This window comes from Anser anser (assembly GCF_964211835.1).
Source record: "Anser anser genome assembly, chromosome: 15".
In the NCBI taxonomy this organism is placed as follows: domain Eukaryota; kingdom Metazoa; phylum Chordata; class Aves; order Anseriformes; family Anatidae; genus Anser; species Anser anser.
In genome coordinates, this window is record NC_139736.1 from 1,673,684 (window position 1) to 1,690,651 (window position 16,968).

At 49.0% G+C, this 16,968-nt stretch overlaps 1 protein-coding gene across 2 annotated transcripts; it reads right to left on the minus strand.

Moving 5' to 3' along the window:
• Positions 1 to 7,522: 7,522 nt before the first annotated feature.
• Positions 7,523 to 12,244, minus strand: GFER (growth factor, augmenter of liver regeneration). 2 transcript variants are annotated; one of them, XM_083799935.1, is made up of 3 exons: positions 11,994 to 12,244; positions 11,179 to 11,353; positions 7,523 to 10,523 (listed from the first exon to the last, which is right to left on the minus strand). In XM_083799935.1, exons 1-3 carry the CDS (start codon positions 12,189 to 12,191, stop codon positions 10,447 to 10,449), a joined length of 450 nt encoding a protein of 149 aa, XP_083656061.1. In that variant the 5' UTR covers positions 12,192 to 12,244; the 3' UTR covers positions 7,523 to 10,446. The 2 variants fall into 2 exon arrangements, with proteins under 2 accessions (XP_083656061.1, XP_083656060.1); XM_083799934.1 differs by having other exon boundaries at positions 11,148 to 11,353; positions 11,994 to 12,238.
• Between the last annotated feature and the right edge of the window lie 4,724 nt (positions 12,245 to 16,968).

Genomic DNA, 16,968 nt, shown 5'->3' on the forward strand with positions numbered 1-16,968 from the left:
CAGGCACAGGAGGGATTTTGGAGCGGTGCGAAGGAGGTGCCCCGCTGGGTGCCTTTGGCGGGGAGCAGGAGGTCTCTGCCTCAGCCCTGCCCAGCGCTACGCACCCGCTGCCTGCTGCAGGCTGGGGGCTGCAGCCCTCGCTTGCCTGGTGCAGGACCAGCGGCAAGCAGAGCTGCGGGACGGGGAGAGGCCAAGCCCCATCCCCGCTCCCCCCCAGGGAAGGTAGAAAGGAGGAAAAGGCGAGCCATTTTACGGAGGGAAACCCTCGGTTATTACAAAGGGAGTTTCCCCCCACGGCTCCAGGACCATCTCCTGAGTTAGTCGGGGTAGCGCCACGCCGATGATCCTGGTTCCATAGCTACCGATGCCATGACAACTCTGACATCATCCCTGCCCGGACGGCAACTGCAGGGGAAGCGGCGGAGAGCAGCACGCATGCACGGCTGGCACCGCATGCACGGCTGGCACCGCATGCACGGCTGGCACCGCATGCACGGCTGGCACCGAGCGGGGCTGCGGGCAGGGCCGGGGGCTTCGTGCGGCCCCACCACAGCTCGCCCCCAGCCTGCTGTCTGTGCAGCTCCCTGCCCCTCTGGGGACAGGGATGTAGCTGGGACCACACTGCATCGCACGGGGTACATGCGTAGCAGGCGTGTTAAGCCCTTGCAATGCAAAACGCCCCAAAAAGCAAAGAGTTCTTGGGTGCTGGGCCTCGTCTCCAAGCTCAAAGCTTGGCCTTTTGCACCTCTGTCTGCCTGTTCTTTCTGGCAGGTGGGACCAGGTTTAACTGTTAAAGCTCACGATGATGCCATCCAGTTTCTCAATTACAGGTGAGTCATCGTCTCTCCAGATCTATTTCTGACTCTCAGCAGGAAGAGCAGGATTCAGCCTTTCGTTCCTCAATGTCACCAGCTCAGTAGAAATCACATTTTACTATGTAAAAAAGAAGAGAACGCCGGGCTGGTTCCTCCTGCTTGCTTCTGGCAGGGTTTTCCTGGGGCTGGCCAGGGATTTTATCCCACTGTCGCGAGCGTCACCAGCTCGTCCCTGAATTGCAGATGAACAACAAAGAGGTAACTATTTGAGGGTTACCACAGGTGAGATTTTCAAACAGCTCCAGTGGTTTACAAGCAGCTGTTCCAGTGACCTCAAAATCATTTTAATGTGTTGGGAAAAACCACCCTGTCTCCGTCAGCCCAGAGCTACGTACGGAGGCGAGGCCAGCCCTGCTCCCAGAGGGCAGAAGGTGCCGCAGGGGCCCCGCTGCCGGGGCTGCCCGTCGGGGCCCAGCGCGCCCCGCACCTCGCCCTGCGAGCGGACGTCCCGTACCGGCACTGCCACGCCGTACACCACAGGTGGGTCCTCAACGTCCTCAGCTCCCACCGGGACGAGGCTGCGGGCAGACCCAGATCAGTGACATGAAGAGAAGAGGTGGCGCAGTGCACATGCAGGAAAGCGGTGTGCTCCTGCTCCTGGGGCTACTGCGCAGGGAATCGTCCTGACCTCTGGGGGCTACTCCGCTTTTCTGGGGGCATTGGAAAAAACCTCCCCACCCTTCAGGGCCTCTGCTCCCCCTTCTGAAGGGTCTTGCCCAGCTCATCTGTCCAGACTGGGGCAGGGGAATTTGGGCAACACAAAGCACAACAAGACCAAGACACTGTCTGAATCCTTTAGATACTAGTGTAGAACAAATCATAACCGTTTCCAAACAGATAACTGGTTTATACTCTTCAGGGAATGGCTGGGATGCACGAGGCAAGATCCCCACGGAAATCCCTGCTTCTAAACTCGTCCTCCTTCTTTGAGGTTCCTCTCTCCAACTTCTGCTGTGTGCAGTATGTTTTATACAATCATTTTTCATGTCATGCTGTGCTAGCTTTTGTCCCTTGCTACTGTGCCGATAAAGTGCAGCAGCTATCTCTGGTGTACACGTCAACTGCGCTTCTATTTCACTTCCTATTGCTGCAAGTAAGCTAACAGATAGACCGAGGCAGGCAACAACAGGAAAGGACATCAGGTCTTGAACATTTTCCCCCATCAAATAGGGAAAAAGAGCAGTGTTTGGAAATGCACTTCCCAGAGCATTCATTCAGCTGTTACAAGTTCTGCGTTTACCGTTCCCCCCAGACCTCAGCGACAGGGAGCAGAAGGAGCAGCAAGCAAACACGTGCCTGAGATGCATCCATGTTTTGGTTTTACACGAGTTTAATTAAGGGTGGTGCAAAACGAGAGTTTGCCTCGTGCTTCCCGTAGCCACACTGCCTCCTTAAGCTTTGCCTCCAACACAAAAAAGCAATTTGTTTTTTACCCAGGGGTAAGCGCACAGACACGGTGACCTTGAGGAAACAAGATGCGGGGCCTTCGCCTTCAGAACTAGTTTGAGTCAGCCCCATCCATCCGGCTAAGGGCTGACTTCGGCTACCTCCACAGAGGGAAGAGTGGCAATGGGTTTTCAAGGGCACACGACTGCGCATAACCAGTTTTTGAAAGCTCCCCAAGCTACCCGCTGTAAGCTGAACGACTGCGAGCAGTGCCGGTGCCATTCTGCGAAGCAGAACTTTATTTGCAAAGATCTTCAACGCATCCTGCTCCACAACGCCTGATCCTGGGATCGGGACCTGACCACGGGGAGTCCAGCAAGGGGCGAGATGAGTTAATGCCAGTTCTTGCAGCAAGGCTGATCAGATGGTCTCTGCAGGGGAGGGCAGCAGTGGGACACCCCAATTTTGCAAACCAAACAACCGCTTGGCTACAGCTTCTACTTAACAACTCCAAAGCCAAATACTGATGTGAAACCGCCCAGCCCTCGGAGCTGCTTCGGTGACATATTTATAGTAAAGCTGCCTCAGAACAAGACAACGAGCTGGCAGCAGGCGTTCTGCAGCACGGCCCAAGGGGGACAAGCAGCCTTCGCCCGCGGTTTACAGCCCATCAGCCTCAGCACTTCCATTCGGCCTGATGTCTTTTATACAGGCGTAGGTGGTGAGAGAGCTTGCCCTTTACATCGCTTGAATGGCGTGCTTGAAGCAGTGCTTTTGCTGTACATTCACTTACTTGTTGCTCTGAAATGCTTTGCTGGGCATTCATTAGGGTTTGGCTAATACTGCTCTCAGCCATTAGGCTCCAGAAAACAGGACACTCAGGGGCATTATTTTTGAGAGGTACTGAGAAATTCACAGCGTGCAGTAACAGAGAGAATGGCCTTCCTGATTAGCAATACCTTTGAACGCCATCACTAAGAAAGCTACCTCATGCCCTCCATCCTAAGAGATCCAAAAATATCTGGAAGTTCCTTTATTAGGTGGCTACACATCCAGGTCTGAAACGCAGCCGTTTCTCAGGTGGGATTCAGCAGTTACCGTGCAAGTATAAACTCAAGATAAACACACTATAAAAAAATGCAGAAAATTTGACTGACTGAAGTCACCAGGGGAAGATTTGGATGGTGGAATTCAATTAATTAAGATAGCGTTTGTTTAGAACAGAAGAGTTAATATCTCAGCACTTGCATAAAAAACGAACTGCACAAAACCCCTACCGGGTTTCAAAATGCTTTCCAGTGGTGCAATTGCAAGCACGATGTCTTATCTGCTAAACTTACTCCTTGCTTCTTCTCAAAGTATTTCATAGCAAACCAGTAATCGCACCTGTTTCAGCACCCAGGCTGAACTCTACGTGAAGGTGCACAAACACCTCGGAAAGTGCTAGACAAGAGGGAAATCAGATCCCTGGCTGTTTTCCAAACTGGCCTCCTTAGCACCACAACAAGGAGTCACCTCGTGTAGAGCCTGACCAAAACGTTGACTTTGGTGCTTGTCGTCTGCTACCTGCTTGGCGTTGCAGCTAAGAAGGCACGGTAATGAGAGCAGAGCTGACAGCTACGAGGACACGGGGCAGCCTCAGAGCAGCTCAAGCCATGCTCTGACACGCACAGCTTCTGCAGCTCTCATTTGAGACACGTCCAGCTCTGCTTCCAAAGGAGCTCTCCCAGCTCAGCCATTCCGTTATCGTTTCTCCCCATGTTGCACAACACTGCAAGATTCACAGTGCAAGTTCTGGGGGAAAAAAGGGTCCTGATGTTTGCACAGCAAACGTGGTATTTGTAGTACGATATTGAAAATGAGGAACACCTCGTTTCTTAACTGAACACAGCAAATATCAACCGGGTCCTTGGATTCTAAAGAAAGATGTCACCTGACATAAAGGAGATTTGAGAGACAGATTAAGACGAGAGATTTTTATTATAATGAACAATCATGGGCCCAGGACTGTGCAGTGCAAACACAATGAAATGGCCTCCCTGACAGAGATTGTCATCTAAATAGAAAACACAGGAAAAGGCTGGTGAACCTGCTATTTTTATCCCCATTTTGCAGAAGTGGAAGTGCAGCTACGGAAGATGAAGCGACTTACCTAGAGCCTAGCAAGAAGCCTATGGTCAATGAAGAACTGAACTTCTGAGTCTCCAGCCACGTGTTCCAGCCATACGGGCCTCACCTTGTGTATCTTGCGCAGGGCGTTATCTTTTACCCCCTCTAAGAAGCATCACACGAAGCACAGCCACAGCATCCACTTTTTCACATTACTGCTAGCTAGGTGTCAGTGATAGGGGAAGCAGGGAAAGCTTGGCTTTGCCTGACCAAACTTGGTGTTCGAAAGGAAAGTCCCCTAGCATCAACTTGAGTTTAGAGCTAAAGCTCGGTGTTCTGGATAAAACAGAAGCTTTGAGGGAATGCATGAAATAGCTGCCTGGTGTGTACTGTGAGAAAGACAGCAATTTAACTCAGCTGTTTCCTTTCTTGCAGATGTGCAAATTCAAAGCAAAGCTCCCATGAAACTTCTTGGGATTTATTCCTGTATCTTGCCATGCAGAAAGGCCGGTTGCATCCCTGTCTCTCAACAGCAACAGTGTTGTTGAAGTCCTAACTGTCCTCTGATCTTCCTTCCAAACCCTCTTTTTTCCATAAAGCATTCAGAGCAGATGACAACTGCATCAAACAATCTTGATCCTCCTGACTAAAATTTTCATGACTGTGTATGTTTGCCCTTACCTGTGTTTGCTCTGTGCAAAGCTCCATTGGTGCTTAGGCTGTGCGTGCCTCGGTACTCTGCTCTCCTCTGGTTTTGTACCTAGAACAGCTCACGGTGAAAGCAAGCACTGCCCTGTGTTACACAAACAGTGCTCTGTATAAGGAAGTGACTGTTACAAAATTATCAGATAAAGCTCCTTTACCCTCTCCCATCTGTTAACTGCTTGTTTGAAAAGCCAAGATTTATCCAAATACAACCAGTTATGTGCTGAAGAGCAGGTAGGAAGCAAGCTGGAAATAGCATCCAGGCAGTGGTTTTTTATACTTCCAAGTGCAGACTTTAGCTGCTGGCGTAAAAGTAACATCTCTCTCATCTGTGCAGTTATAGAAGAAGTACTGCACACAGCCACTAGTTTGAGAAGTAACTGAAGTCACCAAAATCTCCTCACGCAACCCACCAGAGGGACTGGAGCAGCTTGCTATTTTAAAGGAGTGCAAGAAATGCTAAAGCCAAATACAAGCTTTGTTGCCCTCTACTGTTTACTTGGTTAAGATGCAAAGCAAATTTTCTTCCTAGCCAACAGAGATCTGGGAAGAACACTGCGGTAACAGACAACAGAAACCAAGAAGCTAGAGTGATATTTGGGAGGGAAAACCTGAGACCAGGAGGAAACTTCTACACTGGGAGAGCTCTAAAGGAAACTCAACAACCCAGAGTAGCACAGGAACAGAGGGCACCTTTCAGCAGCAAGGTCACAGGAGCCAGGAGCAGAACCCAGCAGGCCTGAGTGCCAGGGCCACTGCCTAGACCGTGCCAGCTGCTGTGAGCCCAGATGAGTGCCAGGGTAACTTTCAGGGCTGTACCAGCTAACATCCATTAGCCCAGCGTGCACAGACAGGATAGCCACACATCAAAGGGAACAGAAAGTTTCAAAGCCTTGCAGACAAATATTAGTGTTGCTTGTTTGTCTTTGCTTCTGCAGACATTAATCACAAAAATGAAGAACTGATAGCAATGCCAGATACCAGTGTCAGGACGGATAAGGGTGCTGAGTCCCACTGATCCTCAGTTGGTAAGAACCAACCTTTGTCGCAGAGTTTTGTGGCCTGCAGTGTTTTCTGACTTGCAGCAGACTACGCTGCATCCCAGCTACCACCAGCTCTCAGCTCCCTCAGCTGTGAATTAATCGTGGATTGCTGCAGACACCCGAGCTGTCTCTGTGTGAGCTGGCGAGGAAGCAGCAGTGGTGTTCACACACACCTCCCTGCGGGACGTGCCAACCCAGGTCAGTGCTCCAGCTGACCACAGTGCTGACCCCTTCCCTCTGACAGTCCTGCCTTTCTAACTGACGGCTTGCCTATGTGCTGGTAGCTGTGGTTTTGCTTAACCTGCTTGATTTCCATTCTCTTATTAAACCACAAAATCAAGAGCTGACTTCACACAACCTTATTGGCAGTTTCTACTGACGTGCTTCCTCCCGACTACAGAAAACACTGAGCAGCTCCTCTCCATCGCTCAGACAAAAAGCCTGAACAGCCATTCCAGGAATGGAAAAAAAATGCTGCTAGGAAGGGGGAAAACAAACAAACCCACTACCCTCTCCAAGCCTGAAAAACTCCAACAGGAAGAAATATCACACACGACCTGTAATAGGCTGGAGACACATGCAAGCAAAGCCACTCCTGAGGATCTTACTGTAAACAGGAGATTGTATACACCCAACACACTGCAAAGGAACAGCTAATCCCTGGAAAAATGTTAAAGGCACAGTGCTGCTTCCGTCAACATCTGCACTTGCCACTTACTCAAGCAACTCTGCCTCCCATTCATGAAGAAAATTCCCTCGTGGCTCCCTGCTCTTTGCTTTTAGGAAAAAAAAAGTCAGCTATGAATGGAACCCAGTTTGTGAAGTCAGTAAGTCCTCTGACAAGCTGAAAGGTTAGCCAGGTGCCTAGGACACAGAGCAGCTCTTGAGTAAGGTCTGAGAAGCTCCTCAAGCAGCACCTGCTCCTGACTGTGCTTATCTTGCAAGGGTTCCTCGTGCTGATAGGAAGCAGCTTTCCCTTTCTGGCCATGCATGGCTGTTCAGTGACTATGCAGTTAACAAGCATCGCCCTCCAGTGGGTGACACCCCCAACTGCCATCTTGCTCAAATTCAGCAGGATTTGAGCTACTCCCAACTGTAATGCTACCTTCCATGCTGTTAGAAGCACAGCACAGAAAATCCCCCCCCCAGCCCCCAGAGAAACTCTGACCTGACGGACAAGGACCTGGTCTACGTCGCTGCTGTTTTGTAGCTTCGTGTTCTGAAGAGAATTGCAGCAATTCAGCAGCACAACGGAAAAAGAACCGGTTGCAGCCCCACCTTGTCTGATCAATACACACAGAATCACACAACCTCGGCTGAGCTCAGTAAGATATCGGCATGCAGAAGGCTGGACACGCCAGCGCACCCCGATGGCTTTTCATAAGGCCTCATGCAGTAGGGAAGCCAGGAACGAACTCAGTTGCTTTATTATTTTCACATAAACAGGAAACATAATTTGAATACAGATTTTTTTTAAAACTGGATTTAATCAAGTGCATTTAGGAGAGAATTCACAATTTTCCCCTTCTTTTTATGTACACAAATACAAATATCTTCAATAGAAATTCCATATATAAGATTAAAACTTTAGATGTGTTATAAACGAGCAGCAAAAAAATAAATCCTTTCTTGGACAGTCAAGTCCACAGAGATGTTATGCCTGAAAAACACACAAGCCAAAGCTCTTCTGCAAAGCCATAAACAGGAGAGAACAGAGAACTCAAGCATGTATTTTACCAAATGGCCACTTAGCAAAGTTACAAACGGCCCTATTAACATCCTGGTAGCCACAGCTCGTGGCATCGCTGTAAGCAGGCATTTGCTACAGACGCTCGCTTCGTTGGTTTTTTTTCTTCTTTCAAGACGTGGACAGAGGCACGGTGGAAGGCTGCCGTCCTCCTGCCCATCACCAGCTGCTTGCCTGCAAATGGCAGCAGCAGTCCTGGGACTTGCCAGCAGAGACCACGTGTGCTTGCACAAACAAGTGCAACTCTAACCTGGCCCATTTTCAGCACTAAGATGAAATAGGACAAGACAGGTGCTTTACCAGCCTCCACATTTATACTGAAGCAAATTCGCAAGAAATCTCACAGCCTGCTCCCATGAGCAATGAAATTGTTGAGGGCAGATTAGAAAGGAACAGAAAAATGATCCCTTAGGACAACCACGTTCAGCAGAAAATGCTTGTCCACACCAATTGGCAATTTAGGCCAAGTCTGAAAAAAGGGGGCTACAGCCTTTTTGTTGGTCCTCACCGCACTAGTGGATACCTACGTGCTTCATTTTGGGAATTGAGTTCTTTACTAAAAAACAAGAACTAGGGGCCTGAATTTATTTGTTCTAAGAACCTCACCATGCCAATAGGGAATTTTTCTGAGCACTTTTAATAATCTACTTAAATCCCTTGAAGTAAGAAGTCAGATTGCACACTTCGTGAAACACTTACCAGATTTGTTTGGTTTGTGTTTAGGAATGTTATTAAATAAAACTTGCTAGAATAACCAGTCCATAAAACGTGTCATACTCTTTTAACAGGTTCAACTTGAAAAGATTTGAACGTGCCATATATCTTCCAAATATATTTCCAAAGTTCTGATTGCTTTTCTAAACACTAAGGAGCCCCACGTACAAAGGTTTGAAGATCAAAGTTCTCAGCTGCAGACCGTCATCACCCTAATACTGTTATAAAAGTACCATTATCATCCAACTCCCACTCTATCAGTAAATTTACAAACATTCTGCAGTGCATCAAATAAGGAAGCTTACTAAAACACACCAGAAAAGCTCAGTACAGAAGGAAGCAGCCTCTTACTGTCATGGTTTGTGCAAACTCCTGCAAACTTTCACTGCCAGAAATGCAATAAGGGCACGATATTCCTATCTATTTTAAGAATTTGAAAGTATTTGGACTTTTTTTTATATATAAACTGTCTCTTTAAAGAGACGTGCATTTATACACGTTGCGGTGTAAATCATTTACGCTGCTATTGCACTTTCATCTGAAATTCACACTTACATATCAGTAACACTGATGCAATATAGCTGACCTAGGGCAAACACCTCTAACATGGATTCTGGCCAGTATCTATAGAAGGAAATCTACCTTAGGGACTCCTTCGAGTCTTCTGTGCAGTAAATACTATCTAAAGCTGACAATACAACCCTAAGCTGGACTCAAAAACTGCAAGGGGGGTTGTAAAGTCCTTTTGTTCTAGGGAGACTTTTAGCTAGGTGAAAACACAAGAATGTCAAACAGGTCAGCAAATCCCAATCAAGAATTTCAAAACACAAATGACATCTCAGAAATACCGTATGCTAAACAAAACTGAATACGCTTCATTACAGGTATCAGTCTCAGACCGTTACAGCTATTTTCACAACTGACAACAGTTCGTAGCAGAGATGAACAATTATCTGCTTTAAAAGTAAGAAGTAGTAAGAAACTCGGTAGGCCTTCTTGTCATACTGCTTCTGCATTCAAAGAAAATAAGCAATCAATTTAAAACATTTGAATTTCACCCAGCTGATACTTCCTTCCATTTGTGATTTTTTTTTTTGTCTTGTTTTAGGTCACTTTTCTACGATGTCATCTTACATAAGTTGAAACGCAGAAATAACATGAGAAATCAAGGTTCCATGACTTTAGCACTTAAACGTACCTGCTTTCAGAGCTTGTAGCAAAGCAACTGAATGAAAGTTTAACAACAAGCACTGGAGATGTCTGAAGAAGAGCTCAAGGGGTACAGACCTGGCACAAAACACAGTATGAATTTGCCCTATCAGAACAGAAGTTAAAATGACAATTAAAAATGCATTTTCTACAACATCAGGGTAGTGCTTGCAGACAAACGTAAAATGTCACAAGGCAGTCCTCTAGAACAGTGTGCAGGAAAACGAATTCTAGTCACAGAAACAAGCAAATGCCCCTAAAATAAGGAAATGTTGCAATGAAGAAGTCTTCACAAGTTTGTCAGTAACTTAACTTCACAGGTTGCTGGAATTCCTGTGCCAAATGTAAGGCCTCAGTCCCTCAGATAATGCATTTGATACGACCATTTATCAAAATGCTATTAGGATAAGATTTTCAAGCCGGCTTTCAGAATTGGTTTCACCTTTATTTTCACAAGCCGTATCAGTCACACACACAGGCGCACCAACACACGTATTTACTCGCACATCTCCCTGTAGTGACTCAACACCAGAGTGAATTGGTCTGTTAGATTTCAGAGCAGTCTCTACGGATTAATCACAACTACCGTCTTTCCAACCATCTCTCCAGCGCTCATCCACACGAGAGCAGTCAAATTCAGACTTCCCCAGTTTCCTGTTCACTTCATTATGAAGAAGACACAACCACTGGGAGAAGTTATTTCTGTTGCTAGTATCAGGCTGATTTGTTCGCAACCTGCAAACAGGGAAGAGGAAACAAGTGTTACTGCTTTACAGTCACCCATTTCAATACCCAAAGAAGGCACATAGCACACAGACAGCCAGTCTCTTGCTGAACATTTTTTGCCATGTGATGCCTACTAAGTCGCTACCTAGGTTTCAAACATTTTTGCCTGTTCATCACCCCCCAAAAAAAATATTGAAATTTTTGATAAATATATTGACAGTAACAGGGGTAGAAAATTTTACCAAACATCACAGCCTATTTCAGTCTTTGCTTCCACTGCTGTGGTTGCCAGTAAAGGGGCTCTTCTGAGATATAAGCACACTTGCCTACTGAAATCTGAATTATTCCAAGTCGCAGTATAATTCCACAACTGAGGGCAAGTCCAGTTTGAACCAGGAAGACAATAAAACAACCTTGGGGAGGCCTTGGAGGCAGCATACAACCTAACAGCACTAGAAAAGGTATTTGTTTTCTGAATAAGTGTGTCTTTGATCTGTGCAGTGGAAGAAACCAGTTCAGGTACCTATAAACCCCAACAGCAGGAAGAGCTGCTAATATGCAAATACCTGCTGCAAGCCAGCACTTCAGGCCCAGCTACCGGGAAAAAAAAAAAAAATCAAAGAGGCAAATGACCTTTCCCTCAGATCCTCGGCACAGTGCTCACAGGGGTAAAACTTGGAGAAGAGGTTGATGAAGTCTCTCATCTCCTTCTGCTGGGTGCTGGTGGGGCGGTCGGGGTAGTAGGCTGCCATGGTGTGCAGGAAGGCCCAGGTGTTTCGGCCCAGCTGCTCGCTGTCCAGGGGGCAGTCTGGGGGCGGCTCCTTCTCCTCCACCACAACCTGCAGCAGGAGAGAATCCCAGAGTCACAGAATGGCCGAGGTTGGAAGGGACCTCTGAAGATCATCTAGTCCAACCCCCCTGCTGAGCAGGACCACCTAGAGCACATTGCGCAGGATGGCATCCAGATGGCTTCTGAATACCTCCAGAGAAGGAGATTCCACAACCTCTCTGGGCAGCCTGTCCCACCTTCCCAGTACAGAAGTGCCCCCTCATATTGAGCCAGAACCTCCTGAGCTTTTTTTTTTTGTGCCTGCTGCCTCTCGTCCTGTCACTGGGCACAACCGAGAAGAGTCCAGCTCCATCCTCTTGACAGCCCCCCATTACGCATTAACAAGGTCTCCCCTCACTCTTCTCTTTTCCCGGCTACCCAGGCCCAGCTCTCTCTGCCCGCCCTCCTACACCAGGCGCCCCAGCCCCTCGCTATTTTATTAGCCCTACGGCTTAGCCCTAAGCGAGGGTTGTGAGGGGACATCAGCACCGGGGGGCACAGCCCCTTGACACCCCAGCACAGGGACAGCGGCCGAGCTGGGGGCAGCCCCTGCCCCGTTCCCTTCCCCGGGGGGGGGCAAGAACCGGGCCCGCGGCCCCAGCGCCCCCGGGGCTGTGAGGGGAGGGGAGGCCCCGGCCCCGCCGCCTCACCCCGCCGCCCGGCGCCGCCCGCTTCCTCTGCTCGCGGAGCCAGCTCTTGAAGTCCGTGCAGGCCCGGCACGGCTTCTTGGCCGGCTCCTCCGCCCCGGAGCCCGCGGCGCCGGCGAAGGGGAAGGCGAAGGGGCCGCCCTCAGCGCCCGGGAACGGCGCGGCCCCTCGGCCCGGCCGGCCCTCGCTGGGCGCCGCCATCTTGGCGCCGCGGTGCACCCTGGGCCGGGGGAGGCCGCCGCGGGAGGCCGAGCTGGGGGGGGGGGGGGGGGGGGGTAATAAAACATTTGGGGGGGGGTGGGGAGGGGCAGGGTCTGCTTCGGGGGATGGGGAGGAGGGGGGGGGGTCTTTCATACAGGGCTGGTGACACGAGCCCTCCCTCCAGTGCTCTGTAAGGATACAAACGTGTGCACCTGTCTGTATATGCGTTTACTCTGTATTTACCATACGTACCCAGGCCAGTCTGTATACGTATTTACAGGTTATTCACCATACATACCCAGGCCTGTCTGTGTGAATATTTACAGGTTATTCACCATACGTACCCAGGCCAGTCTGTATACGTATTTACAGGTTATTCACCATACATACCCAGGCCTGTCTGTGTGAATATTTACAGGTTATTCACCATACAGACCAAGGCCATTCGTATATATATTTACAGGTTATTCACCATACATACCCAGGCCTGTCTGCGTACATATTTACAGCTTATTCACCCTACAGACCAAGGCAAATGTTCAGTTTCCACAGCCAAGCCCTACATCTAGCTACTGCTACTCCAGCCGGGGCAAAGCTGAGCCCCTGCAGCGCCGCGATGCTGTGCCTCAGCCAGAGCCCGCTCGCCCTCCACACGATGACACTGAGTGTCCTCCGCACCGCCTCGGGGGCTGCAGCAGCTCTTTGGGGGGCCACAATACCTGGGGGGCCACAGCAGCTGTGCCGATGCCTGTACGCAGCACACAGGCCCGGCCAGGACACCCAGTGGTACGGGGCACTCTCCTACATGGCAGTTGTGGTGGTGGCACCTCAGCACCATCCCGTGACACAGCCGGCACCCCAATCTGGAGAACAAACAACTGTTTGACCCAGCCTGAACCCGTGCACCTGCAACAGGATGTATCCATAACCAATTTTACGTTTTTTAGAAACCGTCATGTGCTCGTGTCCCGGTAAAATTATACCAAGGAGGGATTTGCCCAGACTGTTTGCACATTATGCAAGGGTAGAGCTTGCCAAGGACATTTCCCCCAGGTCTCCTGTGCTGAGTGGATGTTCAGCAGCTTTCCTTTTATTCCTGTTCTGGCGATCCATGGGGGTTGCAAGCACACTGCGGCTGCGGCTCAGCTCAGGTCTGACCCTGGGCGGTGGTCCCGCACAGCACCAACTTCAGAGTCTTTCACTGCCCCTTGGAAAGGCAAAGTAGCTGGGGTGTAGCACCGTGCTGGAAGTGCACATAAGGCTTGCAGACAATTAATTTGTGGGTGCCACTGCCAAAAGTGTATCCTCTGGCCAGCCTCTGAGACAGAGCAGTGTTGTGAAGTTCTTAATGGGGATCCTGAGAACGAAAAATCAGAAGGCAGCACAGGGTTGCTCTTTTCTTTCTATTTGGCTCGATGCCGTCATGCCATTAGAGATTTCCAGGCCACAGGATACATCTCCCACTGTGGACAATGCACTCTGGAACATGGAGTTTGTGCCCATTTCCACTTCTCACCTCTGTGTCCTACAGACCAAGTGAAAAATACAGAATTTTGTTTAATACATGCAAATGTACAGCCGGGATGAAAGAGAGATGAAATTTCATCTTAAGAAATTTCGTATCAGCTGTCTGGGATAGTTTTTTTGACACACACAACCTCTTCTTCCCATTCAGGCAGCACCAGCCCTTTTCGTGTCCCTTCAGGCAGTGTTGGTGTGCCTATGGAGCAGCTCTAGCCTTCTGGAAATGGCTGTACTTCTCCACATCTTGTTTCTTCCCGACTGTGTCACAGCCTATTTGAAGTGCACCTTGAGACTTTTCCCTGATGTTAAATTAAATGCTGTTGTGCTGCAAATTCTGCAAAGACACAATTTGTATGAAAGGTGCTAGGAAAGTACTTCTCATTTTCTGTTCTTATCCTCTGATATATTTAACACAGCATGGCATAACATTTTTAGTAGGTAATGCATCATTTTAGAAAAATGCTTCAGAGACTCGCCTTCAGAAAAGATTTCAGACTTAGCGTGCTTTATGTGGAAACGGCTGATATGTTTCCTGGTCTGCGTAGTGCTGAGCTGGTGATCTGGATCTCCATTCTTGGGCCTGGATCCATTTTTTATATTTGCGATTTGATGAGAACATTTTGTTGCTGATATTCGTGTGGGAGGGAGAAGAGAGATGCGTAACTGATTACAACTACTAAAATGTCTTTGTCTGAAGTTATAGACAACAGTATAAATTTCATACACGAAGGAAAGACCTAGTAAGAGAAAATATGTTCTTTATATTTGTTTTCTTTGTACACCAATAAATATTTAAATGACATTGATGACCTCATTCTTTTTTTTTTTTTTTTAATTCTGAGGAAAAGGTATTGTGGCATCTAGAAGAGACCAGGGGAAATTCCTACAGTGCTTTACTCTTCAGCCGTTAGGCAATTAAATAATTGCAGAAATGTCTGTAAGACAAAGCAATGTCTTTGAATGGCTGTTAACAGTCTGTTTGCTTCCTCCACCGTGATTTCATTTATATACTTAACTAAAATGTAAGCAAGATTGATATTTATTTGAAAGTAAATAGTTCATAAACTGTAAAGAAGCTGTTGCTTAAGGTGGGATTGGTACTCGGTGTTGCTCCCCCTGCATCTTTTCTGGTCAGCTGTAAGAGCAGACCTGGCTCTCTAGGAAAAGCTGCTCCCAGTTTTCTGTGTTCAGCATCATCTCATTCCAGAGCTGAAGAGGAAAAGCATGGAGAGATGCTCACACTCAGATCACACCAAGGAAATCCACTCTCCTGTCTGACTGAATCCAGGCGCAGAGCCTGATCTACCTTCCTTCACGGAGCGGCGGGGCCATCCCCTGCCCTGCCCTGCGGCCCCTTTTCGTGGGGTGGCTCTGTGCTGCTCTGTGAGGTGGCTCCTGGGCTGACCAAGGGGGCTGCATCCAGCTGGGGCTGCGGCACAGCTCGAGGAGCTCCTTTTGGAGGACTCCTACTCCAAATCTAGTGCAGACCCTTGTCTAGTGCTGACACTTGTCACATCTCCGCAGTGAGCTTCGGCAGGCTGAGCTGGTGCATATTCCCACCTAGCACTTTGACTGAGGAGCTGGCGGTGTAATAAAGCCTGTTGCCAAGAATGTGTCTAAAAAGCCCCCTCGTAAGAGCAGTGGTCTCCTGCGACAAGGACGGAAGCATCGCCACGTGCTGCCCGGCTGAGGCTTCCTCACTCTGGCACCCGGTGCCTCTGGGCACTCCTGGGTGGGACTCCGCTAACAGTGCCCCTATGTTTTATTTAATGTAATTGTATCTGCAAGACAGGGCTCACCGAGGTCTGCCAGACAGGTACCTCTTCTGAACAGCTGCCTGATCTGTGGCTGGAATAGGGTAACGTGCAGGGCTGTAATGACACTAATTACCAGGAAGCATTGGTAAACCCTGAACGTGAGAAAACGTGAAGGGTGTGTTTGTGTTTCTCAGAGGAAGGCTGCTGTTTGATGTTCTGCCCTTATCTCCGGCGGCCGCTAAACAAGAGCTTGTGGACTGGCAGCTGACGGTGGGTGCACGGGGGAGGAAGAAAAAACGGGAGATGATCTGTGCCTGAGGCCAGGCACGGAGCCCACTGCTCGCCCTCGAGCCAGCCAGGACTGGGCACCTCCAAGCCCCGCTGTACAGCCGCAGCTCCCGGGGTGCAGGGGAGCAGGGTCTGAGAGCAGCGGCAAGGCAGGCAGGAGCACAGGAGGGGAGACCCCAAGGAGGGGAGGCCCCAAGGAGGCTCCAGGCAGTTCTTCTGCCAGCAGCTGGACCCTTAGCAGTGCGCACGTGCGTGTGGGTATGGTTATGTCTACAGAAAAGCTGCTGATTTTCACGGATAACTAGCACAATTAACAGAGAGATGAATCTCTGCTACCCTTATGGCCCACTTTCTAGGTTACAACAGGGTTGTATGGAAAGGTAACACCCAGCCCAGGCCGCCTGCTGCCCTGCGCTTCTCTCTGTTGCTGTGCTTGGAAGTCAGGTTGTGACCAGAGAACAAGGAGTGATGTCTGCAAAGGCTTTTGCTTCATCTGGGAATCTAAACAGCATCGACTTTTCGTGAATTTATTTAGAGTGCTTTGGAAAATTTTCGCAGACTGGTTGAGGTTGGCAGGGACCTCCGGGTCCATCTGGTGCAACCCCTGGTCCAGCAGGGCCACCCAGAGCTGGTGCCCAGCACCACGTCCAGGCAGCTTTGGGAGATCTCCAAGGAGGAGACTCTGCAACCTCTCTGGGCAGCCCTGTGCCTCTCAGGATTTACCCCATATCTCTCAGGATGTTACTGTAGTTTTTCTGTGATGGTTTATGGATACTTCCTGTTGAATATAACTGTTGCCCTCACCAGGGTGATATACTGCCAGGAAGCTGACATCTATGAACAGGTAAGGAAGTGAGCTTAAAGTCCAACCGATTAGAAAGACGACAACCTTAGGAATTCGTCATATAGTTTCTTGTGAAAGTACAGCGAACTAGGAAATAGCAGCAGAAAATCATAATGTATATTTCCAGGTACATGAATCATTTATATCGAACGGCTTTGTTTGTATACAAGAAAAGCATCACTTGCAGAATTTCCCAAGGCACGAATCTCGCTGTTACCAGGAAGGAGCCTGCTGCTGTGCTGGGACACTTCAGTGCCAGGAATGGCAGAGCTGCCGTAGGGCACACGTTTACAAGGGCAGGGATAGGGAGAAAAGTAAAAATTATTTTAAGCAAGTCAATACAGCCTTTCCTCTGATTCCCCTG